Raw genomic sequence first — 24009 nt, 5'->3', positions numbered from 1 at the left:
TCGTCGCCGGGGAGGAGAGGCTGACGCACTTCCGGGACCGCCCCTTCTTCGTGATGCAACTTCCTGCCCCTTTCCTAGGGCTGCCGGCGCGAGACGCCGTTGCCATGGCAGCGGTCGGGGCACCAGGCTAGGATTTGTCGGCGATCGCAGGAGCAGCAGGCGCGCAGGGGACAGTTCATGAGCCGACCAGACACTGGGGCTGAGGCTGCAACGCAGGAGACTGGGGAGACGTCCTATATCACCCTCCGGACACTCTCCGCCCGCACCTCACGACCTTGGCTCCCCTCTCCTTTAGTCCTAAGGTGGGTTCCTCGCTCCCTCACATTGGCCTGTCCCTTTGGAGAGCCCCTTCCCCTCGAGGCTGCCTTCTGAAAACCCCGCCTTCCTTCTCCCTTAAACTCCTCTTTTGCTTCAGGTCCACCTCCTCTATACCCCCTTCCCAAGTAACAAGCCCTAATTCCCACTGGTCCCTTTTCCCGTGGGACTGCCTTTCTTAGGTTCCACCCTCTACCTCCCATAGTCCCGCCCTCAAGCCCCACAGACCAACTCAAATCAATACCTTTTCAGGTGCGTTCCTGCTGACCCTAGCTTCCCCGAGGCTCACCTCGAATCCTGCCCATTCCACTTCCTCTCCTGAGATACTGTCTTCTTTGTCCCGTCACCCCTCCCTCCCAGCTCCTGAATCCGGGCCGGCTTTTGCCCTGTCTGGATAGTTTAACAGTTTCTTCACCTGTGAAATGGAGCCCGGGTAGGAAGAGATGCCCTCCCAAGTGTCTTACCCCAGCCCTCTTTCTCACACGCACACACTCCATAGCTGGTTTATGTCATTGTTGTTATTGTTAATGTAGAACGATGATAGCTAGGATTTATTGACCCTGTGCCAAACACTACATGCTTTACATCACTTATTTCTTATAGCAACTTATTTACAGATGAGAACAGTGAAGTTTTGAGTTGGTGGAGTGGAAATCCAAACCCATTCTTGTTCCTTTACTAGTGCAGCTACTTATTCCTTTGTCTTCATTCAGGTCCTTTATTATCCCCAGGGATCCAGGCAATTAGCAATCCTGAGTCAGAGGCTGACAACTCGTTTTAGAATTTCCAAAGTGTTTGATGACCTTGAATCTCAGCAGGGGCACTGGCCAGGAGGTTGGCAAGATCTTTTTTTTTTTTTTTAAACGTTTATTTATTTTTGAGAGACAGAGACAGAATGCGAGCTGGGGAGGGGCAGAAAGATAGGGAGACTCAGAATCCTATGCAGGCTCTAGACTCTGAGCTGTTAGCACAGAGCCTGACGCAGGGCTCAAACCCAAGAACCTCGAGATGATGAGCTGAAATGATGACCTGAGCCGAAGTCGGACGCTTAACAGACTGGGCCACCCAGGCACCCCAGAGGTGGGCATAATCTTTACCAGAGGGGTAGGGTCCTATGGCTCAGAGAAGCAAAGAGCTTTCATGTTGAATGGGAATGGAAGAAAGGCCCCTTCCCTTCTCTGCAAGTCAAAAGTCCACCTTAAGCATGAGGGAACTCAGAGGCAGGGTTAGCTGCTGCTCCTTCCTCAGGGCAATGTTAGCACAATTAGTGCCATCACCTATATGATCTCAGTCAGTACAGGGCTGGCAGCTTCAGGCTGAGGGTTCCACTCAAGACCCAGGAATTACAGAGAAAGCCATGTCAAATGCTTCTTCACTTGACACAAAACTAAGTGGTTCTCAAAACACGTTTGTAACTGCAAATCTCTAGTGTTCAGAAGAAAACGACGGGTGGTAACCTTGGATATTTTCCAGTGTTGTTTTCCTTTCACATATTACTGATGCTTTGGCATTTGTTCTACTTAACAGAACCAGAGTTCAGGAGTTGGTATCTCAAATGATCCCAGATGGCAGCTATAGTTATTTGAGGGTGAACAGGTCAGTGTTTTTTTTTTTTTTTCCCAACGTTTATTTTTATTTTTGGGACAGAGAGAGACAGAGCATCAGAGCATGAACGGGGGAGGGGCAGAGAGAGAGGGAGACACAGAATCGGAAACAGGCTCCAGGCTCTGAGCCATCAGCCCAGAGCCTGACGCGGGGCTCGAACTCCCGGACCGCGAGATCGTGACCTGGCTGAAGTCGGATGCTTAACCGACTGCGCCACCCAGGCGCCCCATAGGTCAGCGTTTCTTGATGTCTTCACAAGCAAGCTCCTGAGTTCCAGGTGCTTTGCCACCTGCATATGCCTCCCGCCAGGATGGGATTTCTTGCTTTCTTTATTTCCTCCCTCCCATTCCAGGAAGGAAACCCAGAATCTTTCAGTCTGTTTTTTGTTTGTTTCTGCCTCATTCCTTGGGGATATAAATAAAATCTCACAGGTGGCAATATCTCACGAGAGGCGGTCACCGCGGCAACATGAGTTTGCGGGATGTGGGCCAGTGTGTGTTTATGAGTGTTGTAGGGTGGATACTCATTGCCCCGTGGGTGGAATTGACAGAACTGACACACCAAAGACCTGCCCCCCGTAGGGGTCCTCAGAGGTGGTCCCTGGGGACAGGGCTCTGTGTGTCCTTCTCTGTCTGTATTCTTGACACAGTGCCCAGCATTCATAGGTGCTCAGTCACCATTTGCTTTGTGAACACACAGGATGTGACCCTCTATACCTGTACTGTCCAGTACAGTAGCCACCAGTCCATGTGGTGGTGCATTTGAAGATGGTGGCTGGTCCAAATTGAAATGTGCTGTGTCACATAGACACTGGATTTTGAGACCAAATGTGGAAAAGACTGTAAAATAATCTCCTTAATAATGTTATTTTGATTTCATGTTGGAGTGAGAGTATTTGGGGTTTATTAGGTTAAATAAAATATATAGTTAAAATTAACTTACCTGTTTCTTTTTACTTTTTTTATGGCTAGTAGAAAATTTAAAATCCCATATAAGGCTAGCATTACAATTCTTTTGGACAGTGCTGCTCTAGAAGCAGCATGGCCTGAAGACAGAGCAGAAATGTTGGACTCAAGAATTCTAGCTCCCTGAGTGACTTCGGGTTAATCCCCTAACTTTCCAGAGCCTCAGGTTCCTCACCTGTGTAAAGGAGGCAGATTCAGGAAGTAACACACACTAGGTCCTTGTGGTCAGGGCCTAACACCATTAAAGTACAACCTCTGTGCTCAGGCTCAAGGTAGGTGGCCCCACATGTGCTTTCTCTCACTCCATTCCTCTAGCCTGGGACACCCTCTTCTTCTGGGACAGGCTCCTCCCTGCCCCCACCCCACCCCAGGAAGTCTCGCTGAGTGCCCACTCACTCACTCTTGCCTTCATCCATTCCCAGACACTGAAGAGCTACTTGGGGCCAGCCCTGCACTGGATATAGGAAGCCAGGGACCCGGATGAGCCTCTGACCCTGAACCCCAGAGCCCACAGGCTAGTTTGACAGCCAGACATACTCAGGCATTCAGCTTCACCGGCAGGCACCTGTGCAGAGGTGAGGACAGGGCCCAAGTCCTCTGGGAAGCCAGAGAGGCCAGCTCAGCCCTCAGGAATCACCTCTGGGTGCCTTTGAGCATCCCAGGAGCTGTGGACACAGCAGTCCCTCAGGTCTCTCAGCCCAGGTGGCCAGGTCATACCACAGTGAACTTAAAAGACAGTCCATGCACTTGTAGAGAAACAGACTGCTAACTACAAATAATTATTCAAATAATAATTCAGTGCCAGTGTGGCGTATGCTGGGAGGGAAAAGAACAGAGTGCTCTGAGAATGTGTAACAGGTGAACTCACCTGGCCTCGGGACCTGAAGGAAGGGGTCTTATCTAGAGAAAGTGTGGGAAGGTGAGGGCACATTCTGGATGGTAAAATGCTGAAGTGGGAACAGACCACACAGGGGCAGAGCCCAAGGAAGTGTTCCAGTGTTTATGCTGTAGAAAGCCATTCAAGAGTTCTAGGCTGGGGGGTGAGTTGCTTTTTAAATGATCACTCTGGCAATATACAGAATGAATGGACGAGGTGGTGCTGGGCAGAGGGACAAGGGTGACTCCTAAGGGAGGCGGTGATGGTGGTCTAGAGAGAAGATGGGGTGTGGAGCAGCACTAACGAACACGGTGGTGGGTTCTCAGTGTGGTCTGGACACAGGATTGGCAGCACTAGGCGCTTGGATGTGAGGGTAAAGGAAGGGAGTACAAGGAAGTGTCCAGTTGCACATAGTGGGGGTGCCATTTTCTGAGATGAGTGAGGTTGGGGTAGAAATAGGTTGGAGGAAGAGAAACTTCTGTACCAGGCCTGGACTTGCTGGGAATCAGGGAAACCAACCATGACCTAAATACTGCCCAAGAAGCCCATGCAGGGAAGGGAAGAGCTATGGTACAAGGAAGTGCTTTCTGCTGCTAAGAAACCCACAAAGGACAAGAGACCCTGCTGCAGGGTGGGGAAGAACCAGGGCTGCCCAGCTCTGAACAGAGGGAAGAGGGTGAAACTGGCAGGGCATGCGATGAGCCACTGGAGGGGCAGGACAGTGTCATGCTTCTCCACCTTCTGAGTCAAGGACCCGGGACCATTTGTCACTTTCTTCAGATGTCCACAGATTCCAGAGATGGACAAGAAGCATTCTGTATGGGCTGCAGGGGGAAAGGGGACATATAGAAGGCAGGCAGTGGCTCCAGACAAGGATGGTCTTTGTTGCTGCTACTGCTAATAATAGTAATCACAAGAATAATGTTTATTATTGCTTGAGCACTTTTACTGGTGTCTTGCCCTAGAGGGTGGTCAGGGAGGGCTTCCTGAAGGAGTTGATATCCAGGAAGCCCAAAGGATGAGAGGAATTAGCGGGGTGATGGGAATTGAATGGGGAAAGCATGATATAGACAGAGAGACAGATCGGGCCCAGGTTTAGAAATGAGTGCTGGCACTTGAACTGCTGTTTGGAGCTGATGGTGGTTGGGACGCAGAGTATGGCAGTGGGGGAGATGTGGCCAGAGGTGGCCTTTCTCCCAAGGGAATCCTGAGGGGGTGTTGGCCGGTGTGACATGCTCGGGTCGGGTTTGGCCCAGATCTCTAGAGCTGAAGTGCGTCACTTGGAGGGATCAGACCTGCGGCCCTGCTGGAAGATGCTGCAGCTGTCCAGGCAGGAGCTGACAGTGGCCCAGCATGATCCAGCCCTTCCTGTCACCTTGTAACTACCACTCTCTTTTAGGTGTCAGTTGCCTGTTCAGTGGTTTGCTCAGGGAGAGAAGGACTATAGGTACTTGTTCATAGCTGTATCTGCCCAGCCTTTAGCAGGGGTCTGGCACACCTGGGCCCTTGGAGGGACTCCTGGAGCTATGGAATTGGCAGTGTGGGCATCGCGTTGGGGGGATGAGAGGGACTTTGGTAAAGTCTACCCACCAGCAGGTACCAAAGGGCCCATGACCCAGGCCTGGGAAAGACTTTTCCCCAGGGTCTAGGTTGGACTTTCGGCCTAAGAACGGGGCAGATCGGGGTTTTAGGAAGTTTCCTCCAGCAGCAGCCACATGGCTCTGGCTAACGGGGATCCTCTCTGCTCAGCAGGAGCCACGAGGATGGCGCACTTGCTGGGCAGCCAGTCCTGCATGGACAGCCTGCGCAAGGACCTCACCGACTTACAGGGCGCCATTGTGGACGTGTTCTCTCGTGCTGGGCCTGTGCGCTTCCCCTCCTGGAAGTTCCCTGACCGTGTGGCTTGCGACCTGGACATGGTGGCCCTGCTAGAGCACTATGACCATGTGCCAGGTGACCCCGAGTTCACGCAGCTGTCCCATGCTGTTCTGCTGGAGCTGGTCATCGACAGGTGAGGGCCTCCACCAAACCTGGTGATCTCAGGATGCTGGCATCTGCCCCTTAAACCAGTAGACCAGCCTTGGGATCCCCCTCAGCAGGGATAATGTTGGTGACAATAATCACCTTTAACTGAGTACCTGTCAGGAGGCTGGTCAGTTCAAGGCCCTCATAGTGATCTCTTCTGTCACGTGCTGTACTTTCCTATCGTGCCTGCCTCAGGGGGTTGCCAGCAACCTCCCCCCCCCCCCGCCCCGACCCCACCACAACAACTGCCTCTCCAGCTGCCGTCGCTGCCTCCTCAGGGTTTCTGTGCCTTGGGGACACCACGGCTGCTGCTCAGAGTTTCCATCCCAGGCTCTTTTTCCTGGTGTCTTGTGGGCTATGCTATTCTCTGTGTCACAAGGTCAGACATGGGATATGTTTTTCCAGATTCTGGCCCTGCTGGGAAGAGGCCAGCAGATTGCCCTGAAGCCCCTCCACTTCCACACTATCATTAAACGTAACATGGTCATCAGGCTTCCACTTCCTGGGGCCCGAAACCCAGGCTCCCTGTGCTCCAAATCCATACACGTACCGAAGTCATGGGGGCCTGACAGGCAAGGACACCAGCGGTCTGGGGATGACCTGCCTGGGGACAGAGAAGCCGGGGTAACCACTTAGAAGAACCCCCAGTATGAAAGCATTATTTGGAGCCTGTGAAAGGCTAAACACGGATAAGCACAGAACACACCTTCCTTTCTCTGTGCCTTTACATACACTGTGCCCTCTGCTCGAGCACCCCTGCCCAGCCCTTCCTGGTCCGGCCAAGCCCCACTCATCCATCAAGGCCCAGTCTACCTATGCCCCTGTGGAAGCTGTTGCTGACATGTCTTCTCCACTCCCTCTGTCAAGGCCATGCTCTGTCTTCTTTCCAGGCTCTTCCCCCTGCCCCCACCCCCCACCCCGCCAGTGCTGCCCAGCCCTGCAGCAGACACAGCTGTCCCCATTCACAGAGGAAGACACCTTGGCCCAGAAAGGGGTGGGCCCTGGAGGCATTTGGTGCATCCTCCCCAGGCCTTCTCTGCCCAAGGCCCCGATGGGTTTAGGATGACCCTTCTGCACTCGGAACAAGAGAAGGTGGCTTACCTGCCCAGTATGCTCTGTAAACATAATTCCTCTTCCTTTAAAATAGCTTGGTTCCCATGCAGATCCAAGCTCATCCTTCTAATGCCTCTCTTCCTTAAAAGTAGCCTGACTCTAATTTTGAACACTGAGGTTAACATAGACACCCAGCTGTCTTCATGTGTCCCATGTCACAGGAGCAGCTTGCCCTGCAGGAGACCCTGACTAGAATCAGGAAACTCCAGGGCACGCCTGCCCTGCATGCTCGCCCTGAAGCTGTGGGCAGGCCCTTTCCCCTCTCAGAGTCTCTGCTCTGTCCTCTGTAAGGTGAAGGCTCTGAGCCATGTGATGTAATGCAGCCACCCACCCAGCACCTTCCGAGCACTCACAGCACAACTGAAGCAAGACCCTGTCTCCCAGAGCATCCCAGTGTAGTGGGGAACAGCCAGGTAGCAGTGCTGTTACCCAGGAAGCCTGGAAGAGGCCCCCAAGCACAGCCCTCAGGGAGGGCTTCCTAGAGGAAGTGGCTCTTGGATTGGGTTTGAAGCTGGTCCAGTAGAGCACATTTTAAGGCCCTCTAAGTCCTCAGAGTCAGAGGCTGCTAGTTGCATGGTGTGTAGGCATGCCTGCACCAGACTCTACCCTAGCTGACCTCCCATCTCTGCCCACAGGCTCCTGCTGCTGCTTCAGAGCTGTGCCAGCTACTTGGAGAACCTTGGTTCAGAGCAAACGGTGCCCTCTGCCCAGGCCATGGGGCGCTGCATGTCTGTGGGGCTCACAGCGCGGTGCTTTTGGAACAGCCTACTGAGGCTGGGCATGCTCTACAAGCAGGCAGCCCCACAGGTGGGTTGGCTCCCCCCCACTCCCCAACCATGGCCACCCTCATACCTGCCGCGGTCCCAGCTTCCTTGCACACCATGTGTGTACCACATCCTTTGCTGGCCCCGTGCTTCCTGAAGGAGATAGTATCAACTCTGGAGCCTTCCTATCAATGCCAAATACAGTACGCAGTTAGCAATGCAGGCCTCAGGGGTCATGTCTGGGCTACCTGGCTCTGCTCTTTATGCATGGGACTTTGGGGAAAATCCCTACCTATTCTGAACCTCAGTTTGTTCATCTGTACAGTGGGAATAATAGCAATTCCTACCTCTCGGGGCGTTGTTGGGTAATACTGTTAATGTTAGCCCCATTTGTTATGGCTTATCTTGTAATCTTCACAAATCCCCAGTGAAGGGGAGGAAAGGAAACAGGGAGGAAAGGAAAACTGCGAGCAGCTACGGTGACCTGACAGCAAGCAAGTCCACTAGGCAAGACCCCAGTAACTGGCAGCTGCAGCTTCACTGTTAGACACCTAATGCCATGCATGTAACTACACGGAGCCTAGGGCAGGGGGCAGCAGAGAAGGGGCCTTGGCTTGGTAAATTGAGGCAGTAGAAAGGAGAAGTTTCTCTCTCTCATTCACATTGGTGTCAGATAATGAGGGTCTGAATATCAGGAGAGGCTGTCACAATATCCCCAGGAAACTGGTCACCTTCCAGGCCTGTCTCCCTCATCTGCTTTCCCTTTCTTTTCCTGACCACAGAAAAGGGTAAACCAAGGGGAGACCCTCACCTCCAAGCCCACAGCCAAGGGTGAGCCAGCCAGGAGCCCTGAATTTGTGACTGCCAAGTTCATCAAGCCCCCCTCCCCAATGCCGGGCTCGCCCCAGACCTGCCAGGAGCCAGACAGCCTCCCTGCCAGAGTATCCCTGCAATGTCCAGCCAGGACCGTCAAGAACAGTAGGAGCGTCCACTCCCAGACTGTGGAGACGGCCCTGGTGCCCTGTGATGCATGCATCAGTGTCCAGGGAAGCCTGCGGGAGGTGGGCAACATGGTCATCAGCCTATGTCAGAGCCAGAACTTGCCCTCGTCCTTAGGCCAGTTCCAGCAGCTGGTGCAGGACAACATGGGGCTCAGGCCGCTGCCGGCCGCCACCATGGGCCACTGGGCGGCAGAGCAGAGCAAAGACCTGACACGCCTCAGTAAGCATGTGGGGGCCCTTGCTCAGCTTGTTGGGCCCCTTAGGGCCCAGCTGGAGGAGGCTGAGGGCCAGAAGGATGGACTGAGGAAGCAGGTGGGCGAGCTGGAGCAGGCACTGCAGCAGGAGCAGGGGGAACGGCGGCGACAGGCAGATGAAGCCGCGCAGCACCTGGTGGAGTGGGAGTGCAACAAGCAGCAACTGCTCACAGGTCTGTGCCCCAGACGCCGGACCCTTAGTGCCCAAGGCTCTGCTATGGCCTTAGCGCGGGCTCTCCCAGAAGCGGCCCCCAAACAGGGCTGCAGGTATCAGTAGTCGGTGTAAAGAAACCCAGGCTAAGGAGTGGGCAAGAGACACAGAGGGAAGGTAACTCATCAAGCTGGTGACACTGCAGGCAACTGGAGCTTGATCCCAACGGGGAACACTGGAGCTGGTGGTATAGAACACGCACCTCAGAGCTGCCCCATAGGAGGGTGAGGGAGCCAGGGAATTAATCCACTCACTCCGGTGTCGCTGAAGTAGCTCCTGGCAGAGCTACTCCCCTGGCACCTCCAGCCAGCAGAGCAGCCTCTTTGGCTTCAGTGGAAGCCGTCAGGCAAAGGTACAGCTATGGCACCAGAAATGGGTCAGCACCCACTGATGCGGTGTGGCCTGACGGATTTGGGCAAGCCACTGCCTTTTCTCAGCCTGTTGCCTCTGTGGAGGACACTAAGGCCCAGAGAGGTATAGAAGCATGGCAGTCAGCCAGTAGATAGGGTAAATGGGGGCCCAGGCCTCCTGGCATCTCCCTAGAGCTTCTACAAGCTCAGGGAGCCCCTCTGCACGGCAACAGCTGCCACTGCTTTGCAGGGTACACTGGGTGTGAAGGCACTGGCTGGGGCCAAGGGAGCCTCTGAAAGACCCCTCTCTCTCGGCTGCCATAGAAACAAGTGACCTCAGGATGAAGGTGGCCACCCTGGAGAGGGAGCTGAAGCAGCAACAGGAGTCCATGCAGGCTGTGGGTGAGGAGTCCCATCGTGTGGCCCTGAACCCCGTGCCATGTGCTCGGTGGTGCAGCAGGATGAGCACCCTCCATCTCTGTCCCCTGGGCTTCTGGGGCAGAGAAAGGGAACCACAAGGAGAGTGGGCCTGACTGGCCACGCTGTTGGGTGATGGCCAGAGTTGGGGTGCCACCTCCCGCCCAAAGAGCACCTTCTATTTTCACAACCCACTTCAGGCAGTGTTCAGGGCCCCATTTTGTGGCTGAGGACACTGAGACCCAGAGATGAGACCCCTCCGCACCCCACCTCAGGTCCCATCCGGGTCAGAGGCAGCACAGGGACTTGCACCCAGGCTTCCCTGCACTACCCTTTCCCATGCCCACCCAATCCTGCAGAGACCAAGGCCCGGCAGCTTCAAGAGGAGGCCGAGCGCAGGGCAGAGGCCGAGAGGCAGGTACACCGGCTGGAGGAGCAGGTGCAGGTGCTGGCAGGGCGGCTGGATGGGGCCAGCCAGCAGATCCGCTGGGCCAGCACAGAGCTGGACAAGGAGAAAGCCCGAGTTGACAGCATGGTCCGCCACCAAGAGGTGAGGCCCCCAGCACCTGAGGGTATCTGCAACGTGGGCTGCAGGAAGAGAGAGCTCCATTGGTGGGGTGTGGGGGGTTATCCGTGTAGGGTACCTACTCCCCAGCATGCACCCAGGTTGTTTGATTTTTACCAAGAGTCTGAGCCTTTCCCTGAGCCCTGGGCCCTGGGGAAACAGTGATCCAGGAACAGATATAGCCAAAGGAGGCCTTGTTCTGGAGGAGCTCCCCACCCAGTGAGGACAAGCAGTTGGGCCACCGTAGTTCTGCTGCCAGATGGCTAACAGGGGCAGGAAGAGTACTGCAGGAGTACAGAGGGACAGGCACATCTGCCTGTGGGAGTCCAGGATGGCTTCTGGGAGGAAGTGGCCTTTAAACTGGATGCCAAGGGCTGGTGATTAGTCCATCAGTCAGAGGAAGGATAGGGAGGGCAAGGGTGAGCCGAAGCCCAGAATACAGCTGTGCCCTCGGCATTGGGGCCTTGCAGGAACCCTCAAGAGTATGGCTGAGGGAGCAAGTAACCTGCCACCTAGAGAAAGGGATAGGTCTGGGGACTGTCCTGACTGTTCTTCAGCTCATTTGGGAAGCTAAGACCCCAGGTGGAAGTCCCCAGCATCAGGCATGGCCCAGTATGGGAAAGCCTGTCAACTGCAAGCAGGTGCTTTTCTCAGTGCCCTGCAAACAGTCATGGTCACCGTGCAAAAGGTGTGTGTAGTGATCCAGATGGTAGGTTTCAGCCTCTGGAGCCCTCTTGTTCTTATTCCTCATCACAACAGAAGGAGGCAGATACTCTTGTCATATCCCTATTTTATGGATAAGGAAACAGGCTAGGTGAGATTAAGGAAATTGCCAAAGCTGCACAGCTAGCCAGAGGTAGAGCCAGGACTCAGAACGGACCAGCTTTGGTTCTTCCTGCTTTGCACTCAGTGGGTGTCAGGAAATGTGGGTCCCAAGTGACATGGGCTGATGGGACACTGAAGACCTAAGGAGAAGAAGAAAAGCATATTGCCCAGAATGCCTCTCCGAGTGGAGACTGTGACTGTAAAGAAGGGGGCGAGACTGATAATGAATTGGCCAACTGCTCTACAAAGGGGCAGCGGTCTGCAGGTTGGGGGGCTTGGCCCTGACTGGCCTGGGGGTATACATTAGGGTATACAACTGTGTTCCCTGTGCCCCTTCTTCTGCATGCTTGTGCACAGCCTCCCCTCTACACAGGCAGGGCACAAGGGAGAGGGCTTGGAGGGTCAAAGATACCATAGCCTTCTTTGTACCAGCCGGCTGGGCCTCACCCACCTGCCCACCCCGGCTCAGTCCCTGCAGTCCAAACAGCGAGCCCTGCTGCAGCAGCTGGACAGCCTGGACCAGGAACGTGAGGAGTTGCGGGGCAGCCTGGACGAGGCCGAGGCCCAGCGGGCCCACGTGGAGGAGCAGCTGCAGAATGTACGGAGCGAGAGGGAGCAGGGGCAGAGCCAGCTCCTGGCCCAGCAGGTGGGAGCAGGCAAGGCAAGGGTGTGGGATGGCTCTTCCCTTTCACCAGAGGGTATCCAGCCAGCTGAGTGCCTGTGGGCCAGTCCCCTGTCTGGTAGGGAAGGGGGTGTCCCCAGGGGAGTCAGGAGCCATTCCTTGGACAAGACGAGGCTCTCCCTGCCCCAGGAGCTACTGCAGAGCCTGCAGCAGGAGAAGCAAAGCCTGGAGCAGACCACGACAGATCTGCAGTTGACCATATCCGGGATGGAACAGGAGCTCGTGGAGCTGAGGGAGCGGGAGCGACTGCTGGTGGCCTTCCCAGACCTGCACAGACCCATCGAGGCCCAGATCCCAAGTAGGGACCCAGAGGTGGTGGAAAGGGCATATCAGGGCCCGGACGGGCAGCTGAGGGTTCACCTGGACAAGACACTGGGTCTGCAACTCCCCAGCCTGCAGCGTGGCCTCTACCGAGCTCCCAGGACACACAGTGCATCATCCACTCTGTGTAGATGGGGACACAGAAGCCCAGAGGTGAGGTGACCGCCCACTGTCACACAGCTGAGTCCAATGTACAGTTGTAACACCGCAGCCTGTGTTCTTTACCATGTCACATGCCAGTCCTTGCTCAACTTCCTCGTGTCCCCCATCCTGGTGTCTCCCCAAACCACACCACGGAGCCAGCTCCAGGGGTACAGCCCCAGTTGTCCAGTGTCATGCAGCCCATGGCACAGGAGTGCTAGTTACCCATCTTAGCAGAGGACTGGATGCCAGGCAACCTGGGTTCTCATTCCAGCCCCTCCAGCCCTCACCCAAATGGATGGGGGTGAATCCATTTGCAAGGCTGCCAGGAAGATCCACAATTTAGTGGTCCTGAGCACTGTGTTCCAGGCCCTTCCATTGTCCCTTCATCGGCCCCACAAGGCGGGCAAGAGCCCTTTTACAAACCGTGAAACTGAGAACCACAGCAAGCAACAACTTGCTCAGGTTCATAGAGTCAGAGAAGAAACCACCATCCCCCAAGTGGTGAGAAAGAACGTCTTTGCTGAATTCCTGTGACTCATACCCAAGAAGAGCTGGCTGTGTGACTTTGGACAGCTCACTGTCTCTCTGGCCCTCTGAAAACAGGCGGCTTTGGCAGAGATTCACTCTCTTGCCTAGTTACAGTCTTCAGTGAGCTGGAGGTCCCACCCAGCTGTCAGATTCTACAATGCTGCAGTCACCTCCCAGCAAGTAGGGGTGGGAAACAGAGACAAGGCCTCAGGAGAAGGAAGATGAGGTGGAAGGCTCAGTGCACTCACTGACTGTGCTCAGCTCACCTGTGCTTGCCAGGCCACCAACCCAAGCCATACCTCAGCTGGCATGTGTGCCCTCTGAGGTCCTCTTCCACGGGTTGGGGTGAGGTACCAGAGAGCTTGTCTCCATAGGCTCCGGCAATGTTACAGATGACATGGAGAGGCAGGTGCAGGCCAACGACATCCGCATCTGGGTCCTGCAGGAGGAGAATGGGCGGCTCCGGTCTATGCTGTCCAAAATCCGGGAAGTAGCCCAGCAGGGCGGCCTTAAGGTGGGCATCCTGGCTCCCCAACCTGAGAGGGACGACCCTTGGAGACTTGGAGGAGGTACCTAACTGGCAGGTCTTCAGACCCCACCCTGGGAACCTGTTGAAAGCCTGCCTCATCACGTGGCTTACACAGGTTTCAAGCAGGCATGAGAGTGTTACAGTGCCTGCCAGCTCCGAATTTCCCCCTCCAGTCCTTGGTACCTTTATTTCAAGTGCAACGTGGAGCTTGTCAGAAAGCAAAATGTCCCACACTTACTGCAGCTGGGGTAGCCCTGGAAGGCTTCCCAAACCCTGCCCCTCAGAGGAAGGGTGTGGGTACAGGTTTGGGCCCTCCCTCTCCTCCATGGTGATGATACCCTCTCTGAACAGTACAGAGAATTTCCTGAGCCTTTCTGACATTGGTTTTTTTTGCAGCTGATTCCACAGGACCAGCTCTGGGCCCCTCACAACAAGGGCATCCACGGAGCAGCGCCCCTGGCCCAGGCCCAGAACGCATCCCCAGGGTGAGTAAGGCTTTGCCAGAGGTGGGGCAGATAGGTGGGCTGGTCCCCCTCACTCACAGGGGATCTTGCCATCTGGTCCTCCCTCAGGCCCCCGGACAGGCAGCACCTGCCCAGCAGCAGGACAGCCAGTGCGGGCAGGACCCTACCGTGCCAGCTCCGGGCATCCCCACCTCAGCAGCCCTGCAGCCGGTCCAGCAAGCCCTCCTTGGAGGACATGACCCACTCGACCAACTATGCTCAGAACCCCATCCGGGCCTTGGCCAGGCTGAGGAGGAGACTGTCACCAGGCCAACGCCAGGCCAGCCCTGCACATCAGCCCCAGGAGCGGCCCACGTAGCCTGCTGTGGGGTGGGGCTAGAGGGCAGGTGTCTGGCAACCCACTCAATGTAATAAAGCCTTGGCCATCTGCCCACAGCAACCTTGATCTCAAAGGCCTGGCTGAGCCAGGGGAAGAGTCCTTCCTTCCCCTTTCTGGGCAGGGACCACCTAGTCCCCGGTCATGCAGGTCACCTGCCAGGAGAGGCCTGGCACACTGTGGGCCCTCAGTAAATGGGTGCTACCTGCCTCTGTCCTGACAGGGCAATGGGAGAAGAGGGCACACCAAGGACAGAAAGAAGCTCCAGTACCTGGGCCAGGTGAAAGGCCCACAGCAAGGGCAAAAGGGTGATGTGGAGTCGGTGATTCCTACCAATGAAGAGCAAGGTCAGGGTAGGGGGTATGTCAGGGAAGGAGAGCAGCTGCCAAGGTAGGCCCAGTGAGGATGTATGAGGCAGAAGGGTGTCAGAGAACAGGGTCCCGGCTCTGGGCTCACAGAAGCAGGCAGAGGGCAGGGAAGCCTTCCCCAGCCCCAGACTGGGCCTGGGAACTCCTGCCCCAGCTCTGAATCTGGGATGAGGACATTAAGGACCCAAGAAAGGCAGCCCTCCTTTTACCGAGGATCTGTTCACCTTCAAGAAATGTAGGCGTTTTCTAAATCCAGGAGGTTGGATTCCTAGAAGGCAGGGCAAGGCCTCATCTAATCAGACACCCAGCAAGCCCTGGCTTCCCAGGCCTGTCTCCTAAGACCTGGGCATAGATGCTACCAGCCACACCAGGCCCATGGTCCAGTTTGCCTCACGAAGCCTCCAGCCTGCCCTAAGTTACCTCATCAGTGAAGGATAAGCTCTAAGGCCTTACCGAGGACTTCTCAGGGTAGGCACTCTCAGCTTCCTGTGAAATTTTACCCTGGTGAGGAGGCCAGCACGTAGTGTGCCTCAATTTACAGAGAAGGGTTGAGAGGGGCCATGTGTGTAGCTCAACTGGCATGGCCACTGTCTGCCCGACTCTAGCTTCTGTGGAGCCCGGTGGTCCTGGGATGCCCTGGCCCTGTCCCTTATAGGTGAGAGCCAGCCCTTGGGGTGGAATCCCTGAGGCATGGGCCCCAGGGGGAGGACCTGTCACAGCTCATCTCCCCTCTGCTCACAGTTCTGTAGGTCAGAAGTCCAGGCCCTGTGGCTGGGTTCTCCATTCAGGATCTTAGAAGACTCACATCAAAATATCTGCCAGGTTACATTCCTTTCTGACAGCTCTGGGAAAGAACCCATTCCTAGGCTCATTCTGATTGTTGGAGGAATTCCGATTCTTGCAGCTATAGGACTGAGGTCCACTTCTTTTCTGGCCACTGGCAGCAGGGGCCACTCTTAGCTCTTAGAGGCTGTCTGTCTTCCTTGCCCCCTCTGTCTTTAAGTCAGCAACAGAGAATTTCTCATGCATTGAATGCCCTTCCTGCTTCAACTTTTGACTTCTTCTTCTTCCATCAACTAGAGAAAACTCTCTGCTTCTAATGGGCTCTCGTGTTAGGTTAGGCCCTCTTGGATACTTTCTCTACCTTAAAGTCAACTGTGCCATATAACATAACCTAATCATGGGAATTAAATCCATTAGACTCATAGTTGCAGGTTTATAACAGGGGATGTTCAGGAGGGCTGGGAGATCTTGGGGCCCATTTTAGAATCCACCTCCCACACAGTAGAGCCCAAAGTGACTCTTCTGTCTTAAAACATCCACACAAATCTGATAGCTTATGTTAAAATATATCCATGTTTACTTCAATATTAAACCTCCCCCCTACCCCAAATCTAAAAAAACCGGCTGCCCCTAAAAGATGCACCACATTTATCCTGCAGCTTCAAGTATCCTGGGCGGCAACCTATAGCCCGGCCAAGAAGCACAGGACTTGATGGCTCTTGAGGCCTCTGATCCCAGCCAGGCCTGGGAAGGGAACCCCGCTGGACAGGCAGTAGCACTCATAGCTCCCAGTGTCCAAGGGCTGAGGGCAGTATCAGTGGAGGGGCCTCTCTGGGTTGACCATCACAGCCTTGACCAAGAGGTGTCCCCAAGGCTGGACAGCTCCTCCCACAACCCAAACCCCAATAAATAAGCATAAAGCCTGGCCAGCCACTGCAGCCTCAGCCCCCAGGGATACCTGGACAGGCGGGTCAGAGAGCCGCCAGAGCCCTGGGAACAGCTGTGCTGCCCCACACCCTCTTTCCAGGGTTCCCACCCAGGGTCATGGGATCTGTCTGTGGGGAGGGCAGACACAGACACGCCAGGATGGCAGAGAAGGGCCCCAAAGTGGCTTCTCCCTCTTGACTGGCAGGTCCAGACCCTGCATCCTTAACTGGGGGCTGTGGTCCCTCCTTCCCAGTACAAATATGATGGGGTGCCTTGCCCCCCAGGAGGGGAGGCCCCTATCCTTCCTCCCACTGGCAGAGCTTCCCGTCCATCTGCTGTTGTGTTCCACGAGCCCAGGCCTAGGGCCAGGGTGCAGGCGGGAGGGTCCCTTGCCCACATGCAGAGACCCAGCTGCGGCAGCTAATCATCTGAGTAGCGGTTCCCTGCAGGAGAGGAGGAAAAAACAGGAGGGAAGGGTCAGGTGGGAAGCAGGTATATAGCCAGCCAAGGGTCCCCACCCTTGGTGCTTACCCAGCACATTGAATTTGCACAGAGGGCAGGTCTGCTGGAGCATCAGCCAGGGGTCCACGCAGTCTCGGTGAAACTCATGCTTACAGGGCAGCACCCGGAGCCACTGCAGGGGGTGAGGCAAGAGTACAGGCCCCAGAGTCAAGCCTCCAAGTGGGGATGCCTGGCCCCCACCTGAGCTGGGGAAATGATGAAAATCCTGTGGCCTATCCCCCGCCCACCATTCTGCTTTCCTAATTATAGCGGGGGCTGGGAGCATAAGGGCCCAGTCGGAATGGTTCTGGGGTCTCTCAGGAGTGGAGTGAGAGACATCATGGGTCAGCCGATGGCTGGCCTCTGCCCAGGGCACTAACCTGCTTGTTGCAGAAGTAGTCCAAACACACGGCACAAGTCTCAGCACCAGGCTCTGGGGGCCCCTGCGCTGCCCTACCCAGACGGCAGCGCCGGGTCTTGAGGGATGCCAGTCTCTGCACCACGCGGCGCTTGAACAGATCTACCTGTTGGGGGAGGGCAGACACAGTTAAAGGGTAGGTTGGAGGTCTGGGGCACCGGGGCTCCCAGGAGCTGGCTCTCACCTGGCCTCCGGGCTCCCGCTGGCTCTGCCTTGACGCCTGCCGCTGGGCCTGGACCACAAGGCCTGTGCACAGGAGCATGGCCACCAGCAGGATGGCGTTCCACAGCTGCTGCAGGGGCTTCTGGAGAGGGGAGTAGAGTGTCAGGGGTCCTGGGGCCACTCCACACTCTTCCCACAGTAAATCCACTCAAAGGACCAGGCAGGTAAGGTCCGTTGGCACTGTGTCCCTGCAGGCTCCTGGCTTCCTCTTCTGAAGCCTCTGTTCCTCCCATCTGTGTGCTCCCAGGGTCTGCCCCCGGCTGTCTACACAACTCCTCGTTCAGCAGCTGAGGGGACCCACATGTGTCCCCAGCCCAGGCCTCTCTTGGGCAACAAACTCAGTATGTTTTGCATACTTGGAAGCTTCTCTCTGGCAGCCTTACAGACTCCCCAGCCCCTCTGCAGCTCACCTTCCCATCCCAATCCCTAACCCACACTTCTCCTGGTCTACTTTCTTGAGCGCCATCACTTATCCACTTCCGTGTGGGCAGAACATTCACATGGTCCCCTGTGGCTTCACGCTTAGGAGTCTCATGCATCCCTTCCCTCCGTCCCACTCCTTGGGTGGTCACCCCCCCACTCCTTGGGTGACCTGCTCAAGCCTCATTAGCCCATTTCCCACAGCCACAAGGATCTCACCTGCAAACTGATCATGGAGGACCCCTGCTGGACACTCTTCCCTGCAGTGCCCCCACCCCCTGCCCCCACCCTCAGGAGAAAACCCAAACTCCTCTAGCAGCCCTCTGACAAGGCCCTAGATCTTTCACCCACTCTGTTCCTTGCTTCTTCTCATGTTCCCTGTTCTTCCTCACCCCTTCCTTTGGCTAATGCCTTTGGAAGTCCCTTGCTCCCAAGCTCTCCCTGACCACCAGGGCTAAGCAAATGCTCCCACTTGCCTCCCCCTGCCCAGCCAAGCCCTCCTCACACTCTAGTGTGTACTTCCTTGCCGCCGCCCTTGGTGGTCCCGCTGGTGGGAGGGAACCACATCTGACCTGCCTCAGCCTTTGAGAGTCCCCTTAGGGCCTCAGAGTTCTGGGGCACACAGTGACTTTGACTGAACTCCCCCCACAGCAATGTGGCAGCTGGACTTTGACTACAAAACAGCTGGCTCAGGAAATGATGCAGCAGAGTAAGCAAACTCCAGCCAGCTCACCCACACAGGCTCACCTTTTCACAGGGTCTTTGGATATGTTAGGAGGAATGAAAGCATTCATTTAAAAGCTTTCTGCATTCCTAGTAGCTTTCTGCCATCATGTTCTTCCTCAGCCAACAATGAAGTTCAACTATCATCAAGTTGGGGGAGAGAGGCCGAGAAATGATTTGCTACCAAAAGAGAACACCACTCTGGATAAGGCTCGGTGTCACTAGTGTCACAAGATGTTAATCTTGCTCAGTGGTGGCACCCAAGAGACCATTATCAAGAGATGTCAGTGAGCCCCAGCTTCCCACTCCTCACCCTCTCCCCTGTGGTCTTTGTGTCCCTGTCTCCCTTGTGCACCTGCTCCAGGAAGCTTTCCCCAGCGCCTTAGGCTGAGCTCAGATGCATTTGCTGTGTCCCAAGGGCCGATGCCCACCATCAGCTCGGTGCTCAACCCAGCAGAGGGACAGCCATGGCCTATCTCCTCCCCAGATGGGGCCCAGGGCTGGAGCTACCCTGCTGAGCCAGACTGACACGTGGCAGGACTCCATGGCCATTGCAATGTAAACTCTCCAGGGTGGAACCTGGACTTCCAGGCTTTGGAGCAGCCTGTGAGCACTGGGTGGGTGGAGGGCATGGCCGCCTTGGAGCTCTGCTGCAGGCTGGAGACCAGCCTCCCCAGGCTCAGCCCATCTTAGGGACCCCCAGGTGAGGAGGGAGGGCAGGGTCTGTCCATCCGAGCAGTAAGGGAGTGGTTCATCTGACCTTTCTGATACACGGGTGCTGTAGCTCTGGATTTTGAAGCTGGAAGGATGGTGACTAGGCCCTGGGGTTGGGGCTGAGAGCTGGCTTCAGCTACCCTTAAGATTCCTCAGCTATCATGGCTAGCCAACAATTGTATGGGTCCACCGTGGCCAGCAGCATGGCTGTTCAGCTTTGCCCTCTGTACCAGCCAGACTGACCTGAAGACTGCGTACATTCCCAGCTCCAGGCCCCTTGCCCAGCCTGCCCCTTCCCTATCTCCAGTCTTTCTACAGGCACTTCCTCTCATCTGACAGCCCTTCACCAAATGTCTGCCCCACCCACAGGTCTGAGTGGGCTGCCCTCCAGGGGGAAATACGGTGGGGCTCCCTTTTCTTCCAGAAAGCCCTTCCATTCTACCAGTCCCAGTGGCTGCTCCTTCCCTTCACAGAACTGTGGTTCAGTTCCTGCTGCTCAAACAGTAAATACCACAAGCTGGGCTGAACTGCAGAGGCCTTTTTGTGTGAGAGAGCCCTGCTCATCTTTGAGCCCTTCAGGTCAGAGCCCAGGTGTCTCAGGTCTTTTGGACCCTCCACAGCCCTTCTCATGGAGCCCTAAGTGTCCTAAGATCTCAAAAGTTATCTGATGACTGCTAACTCATTCAGGAACTTCTAACAGTGAAGATATTCAGGGTAGCAGCACCTGCCCATCTGCTCCATGCCCACTGCGAGCTTTATGTACACGACTCCCTGACAACCCTGTGGCTGTGTGCTGGCCTTGGTTCGCAAGCGAGGGACATGAGACCAGAAAAGTTAAACACACAGCCTGAGATCACTCAGCTAAAATTGCAAGTCTGCCTGACTTGAAGTTGCCCCGCATGGTCCACATCCACCAACATCTACCGGAGGCTGCCCACCAGGAGACCAGGACATGCCTGCCCTGCAAAGAGTAGGGACTCTAGAAATGCTTATGGATGGAATACCTTTGAACCCTCTCGATGCCCAGCATTGAGAAATCCAGAGATAAGTAAGACATAGCCCCAGCCTTCAGGAGACACCCATTCCCCAACACATATACAGGATGGCCTGTCTTAAGAACCCTGTGAAGGGCTTGACAAGGCGCTGCTGTGATTTAGAAGAAGGAGAGAGGAACAGTGAGCGGAGGTTGTGAGGGAAACTTTCCAAAGAAAGCAGGCAGACAGAGACATATGGAGACGGAGAAAAAGAGCAGGCATGGGCAAGGCCTAGCGGCAGGAAACCAGGGTATGTGTGAAGGCCAGTAAATGGCACAGGATGCAGAATATAAGGAGAAAGCTAGAAAATAAAGGATAGGTGAGTAATTAGGAGCGCTGGTCTGAGCTTTATTCTGTAGGCAATGGGCAGCCAAAGAGGGCTTCTGAGCGGGAGAATAACATGACAATAGTAGTTGACACTGTGCATGACCCTGGTCAGGCACTGCACGGAGCACCCACCATGTCAATGAACACTCATTTCAGCCCTGGGAGGTGGAAGAAGTGCTCCTGGTCACCAAGGCGAGGAGAGGCCACAGGATCTGAGACAAGGCATGTGTGCGGCCCCACCTGAGTCTCCTCCCCCCAGGCACCCACCTGCTCCTGGGCCCGACTGCCTCCCAGGCACACCAAGTCCTGCCATCCTCCGTAGCCATCCTTGGAGAGGCCACAGGTGGTCCACAGGGTCAGCTTCCACTCGATATTGGCTGACAGGGACTCCCCGCTGGTGATCTCAGCTGTGGCCTGGGTCCTCCTGGAAGGGAAAGCCACAGAGGGGCCAGACGGAAGGACTCTTGGGAGGAGAGGCCCAGATCCATCCACCCCAGCCTTGTAGAAAAAAAAGGATACCCCCAAGTATCCTCCCACAGCCCTTCTGCTTTGGCTTCTAGGTCCTTCCTGGCTATTGGTTTTTCCAGTTCTTGTATCAGCCAGGCCAGGGAGGCCTGCAAGTCCCAGAAAGAACCCGTCAATCAGGAATCCAGCTTCCTCCTTGCTGAAGCCAATTCCCCTCTGTCCCTAGAGCTGTCTCTTTGCTCCAGGCCTTGGTATCTTCTTTCAGTCCCCTCACCCATTTTTCAGACTAAGAGACTATAGCTTTAAGGTCAACAAGAAAATCCCTGGTCCTGAGACCTCTGAACCACGGCAGATTCAGGGACCCCTCAGTACCCAGGCTCCCAGGCCCAGTCCTTTGGAACCCAAACCCCAACTCACTGCAGCAGTGCCTCCAGTAGCTTGGTGACATTGGAGGAATAATGGAGGACAATCACTGGTCTGAGCAGAAGCTGCGATATGTCTAGCTGTTAATGGACAAGAAGGTCAGCAGGCCTTGGTCCCCTCTTCCCTGGCCTGCACACCCCCACTGACTGAACACGTTTACCTCTCGGACCACGTTGTGGTTCAAGATGAGGAGGAGCAGGGCAGAGGCTCCCAGGAAGAGCGCCCTCTGCATCTGCAAGGGGACAAAGGCAGAAGCTAGCAGGCACGCTGCCCACACACCTGCCTCACCACCCACGACAGGGTTCTTAGTTGGTGGCTCTGCACCAGGTGTTTCCTCTGAACAGACTGGCTGTACACTCTTTGAGGTCAAGGGCAGAAACTCTTATTCCTCCTGCCATTCCCCCAGATGCTCTGTGGGACTCCAATGATTCTGTGCCTTCCCTGGTCCTAGCAGGAAGGGCCTGCCCCCAGACCCTGGGGAGACTCCCCATCTGATACTCTCAGAGCCTGATGAAGTTTCCTGACTCTCTGGCCTCCTCCCACCTCCCTGCTTCCACTGACTCAATTCTACAAACTGGGGGCCCTTGCCTCACCCAGGCCCAGGGTTTCTCTGGAAGCTCCTTAGGGGCCCACATGGTAGTCAGGCTCTAGCAGATGCCTTGAAACCCCTTCCTCCAGCCCCCTTTGCCACCTACACCCTCTGCACCTGCTGAACCAGGGCCTTAGGATAGGCCTGCGGGCCGCTGCCCTGACTCTCCTGGTGGAACTGGGCCGCCTGCTCCTTGCCCACGTATGCCACTGCAATCCAGCCTTCTACCGGCACCTCCTGCTCAGCATCCACGATGTCCATCTGTGGGGCAAAGGACCATGGGCAGAGGGAGGAGGGGGAAGAAGAGGGGACACACGGAGGATTCAAGGCCAGGGTTTGGAAGCGAGTTTGAAGGGGAGAGCATCTGGATCTCGGGTTTTGGAAGCCGGAATCTGGGGCCTGGGCAGCCTGGGGAGGGGGCGCTGCACTGCTAGGGCTTGGTCCAGGATGAAGGCCAGATCTGGGTGCGGAGCCAGATGGCTCGGCTGCGCTCACCAGCAGCAGGCGACCGCCCAGCGTGGGTGCTGGGTCGGCTTCGGGGCCAATCCTGACGCCCTCCAGGATCAGAGCGTCCTGCCGCGGCAGCCTCACGTCCACCCTCACGGCGCGGGCCCCGCCCCGCCCCGCCCTGGCCGCAGGCTCGCTGCCGTCCGCCGCGGCGCCGGGTCCCGCCAGGCCCAGCCAGAGCGGCAGCAGGGGCAGCAGCAGTAGCAGTGGCGACGGCGGCGGCGGAGGAGGCGGCGGGGGCGACCTCAGAACGGGGCGAGCGGCGGGGCCCATGGCCGGACCCTGCGAGCAGACGAGACCGGAGCCGGGGGTCCGGGGCGCTGGGGGGCGAGGGGGTGGGGAACGTAAGGAACGAGGCCGCGGCCGGACGGGGCGGGGCGCCGGGAGGGGCGGGGGCGGGGCCGGACGGGGCGGGGCGGGGCGCCAGGATGGGGGTGGTTCTTTGCGACTCCAGCGCTCAGACTGGGCCGCGCGCACCCCCTGGTGGCGGCGGAGAATTCAGGCGCCGGCGGCCGCGGAAGCAGGAATGGGGCGGAGCCCGGGTAGAGGTCTGTGCAGAGGTGGGAAGTAAGAGAGTTAGCGGTCACCGCCTGTGGCCGTTGTCAGACCTGCCGAGACCAGAGCAGGGGAGACCGAGGGAAAAAGTTGGTTGCAAGGGGAGGCGGAGGCACGATGAGGGCTCCAGAAGGGCAAGAACAAGGGACAGCCCTTGCTGTGCGCCAGCCTTAACGGTTACACGGTCATACGGTGTGGCTTTGGTCAAGTCACAACCCCCTCCTTCCTGGGTTTCTAGCTCTCCTCCAGACCAAGCTCCAGGAGACAGAGAACCAGACATTGGCGTGGGAGGAAGATGGGGGAAGGGTCCTGAAAGGGCTGAGAAAGGGGCTCGGGGTGCTTGCCTAGACAAAGCAGGGCAGACACAGCTCCTCAGTGGCTCCCACAGGCTGGGTCTTCAGGCAGGTCACTTTCCTGGGTAGTAAAATGAGCGCGATATTAGAGCAGCACTGCCTCATCTCTAACAATTTCTGATGCCTAAAGGAATGTGAGAGGTCCACACGTCCTAAAACTCATCCTTTTCTCCCAAAGGTTGTGGCTGCTGGGAACTACCTCGTCTGAAACCTGAACCTTTTAAAAATTGTATCCTGGAGCGCCTGGGTGGCTCACTCTGTTGAGCTTCCTACTCTTGATTTTGGCTCAGTGTGATCTCATGGTTTGTGAGTTCCAACCCTATGTCTGGTTCTGCGCTGGCAGCACAGA

At 56.2% G+C, this 24009-nt stretch overlaps 2 protein-coding genes and 1 long non-coding RNA gene across 16 annotated transcripts; 1 reads left to right on the top strand and 2 right to left on the bottom strand.

Moving 5' to 3' along the window:
• The first annotated feature begins 28 nt into the window (after positions 1-28).
• On the top strand, positions 29-14400 carry CCDC157 (coiled-coil domain containing 157). 14 transcript variants are annotated; one of them, XM_040463835.1, is made up of 15 exons: positions 29-302; positions 1047-1149; positions 1843-1911; positions 3044-3157; positions 3308-3460; positions 5515-5773; positions 7536-7707; positions 8447-9092; positions 9805-9882; positions 10257-10447; positions 11757-11933; positions 12099-12267; positions 13337-13476; positions 13888-13976; positions 14064-14400. In XM_040463835.1, the coding sequence occupies exons 6-15, from the start codon at positions 5526-5528 to the stop codon at positions 14311-14313; spliced, it is 2160 nt and encodes a 719-aa protein (XP_040319769.1). In that variant the 5' UTR covers positions 29-302; positions 1047-1149; positions 1843-1911; positions 3044-3157; positions 3308-3460; positions 5515-5525; the 3' UTR covers positions 14314-14400. The 14 variants fall into 14 exon arrangements, with proteins under 14 accessions (XP_040319769.1, XP_040319773.1, XP_040319778.1 ...); XM_040463839.1 differs by lacking the exon at positions 1047-1149; XM_040463844.1 differs by lacking the exon at positions 3044-3157 and having other exon boundaries at positions 11766-11933.
• LOC121022597 (uncharacterized) lies at positions 11236-13343 on the bottom strand. Its single transcript, XR_005787014.1, has 2 exons — positions 13229-13343; positions 11236-11427 (listed from the first exon to the last, which is right to left on the bottom strand). It is a non-coding gene; the product is annotated as an uncharacterized LOC121022597 (long non-coding RNA).
• Positions 14401-16036: 1636 nt separating the features above from the next.
• Positions 16037-23106, bottom strand: RNF215 (ring finger protein 215). The gene is made up of 9 exons (XM_040463847.1): positions 22741-23106; positions 22363-22506; positions 21817-21888; positions 21651-21736; positions 21036-21192; positions 17513-17632; positions 17291-17434; positions 16941-17043; positions 16037-16852 (listed from the first exon to the last, which is right to left on the bottom strand). Exons 1-9 carry the CDS (start codon positions 23023-23025, stop codon positions 16830-16832), a joined length of 1134 nt encoding a protein of 377 aa, XP_040319781.1. The 5' UTR covers positions 23026-23106; the 3' UTR covers positions 16037-16829.
• Positions 23107-24009: the final 903 nt, after the last annotated feature.

This window comes from Herpailurus yagouaroundi, unplaced genomic scaffold (assembly GCF_014898765.1).
Source record: "Herpailurus yagouaroundi ecotype Mexico unplaced genomic scaffold, PumYag 428, whole genome shotgun sequence".
In the NCBI taxonomy this organism is placed as follows: Eukaryota; Metazoa; Chordata; class Mammalia; order Carnivora; family Felidae; genus Herpailurus; species Herpailurus yagouaroundi.
This window is presented reverse-complemented; position numbering and strand designations above follow the sequence as displayed.

Excerpts from the sequence above, each read along its gene's own strand:
- RNF215 (XM_040463847.1), bottom strand. The coding sequence starts at position 23,025 with ATGGGCCCCGCCGCTCGCCCCGTTCTGAGGTCGCCCCCGCCGCCTCCT. Across the intron at positions 17,633-21,035 it reads GCAGTCGGGCCCAGGAGCAG|AAGCCCCTGCAGCAGCTGTG; the intron begins GTGGGTGCCTGG and ends TCCCCTCTCCAG. Across the intron at positions 16,853-16,940 it reads GTGCAAATTCAATGTGCTGG|GGAACCGCTACTCAGATGAT; the intron begins GTAAGCACCAAG and ends CCTCTCCTGCAG.
- CCDC157 (XM_040463843.1), top strand. The coding sequence starts at position 5,526 with ATGGCGCACTTGCTGGGCAGCCAGTCCTGCATGGACAGCCTGCGCAAG. Across the intron at positions 7,708-8,446 it reads ACAAGCAGGCAGCCCCACAG|AAAAGGGTAAACCAAGGGGA; the intron begins GTGGGTTGGCTC and ends TCCTGACCACAG. Across the intron at positions 13,477-13,887 it reads CCCAGCAGGGCGGCCTTAAG|CTGATTCCACAGGACCAGCT; the intron begins GTGGGCATCCTG and ends TTTTTTTTGCAG.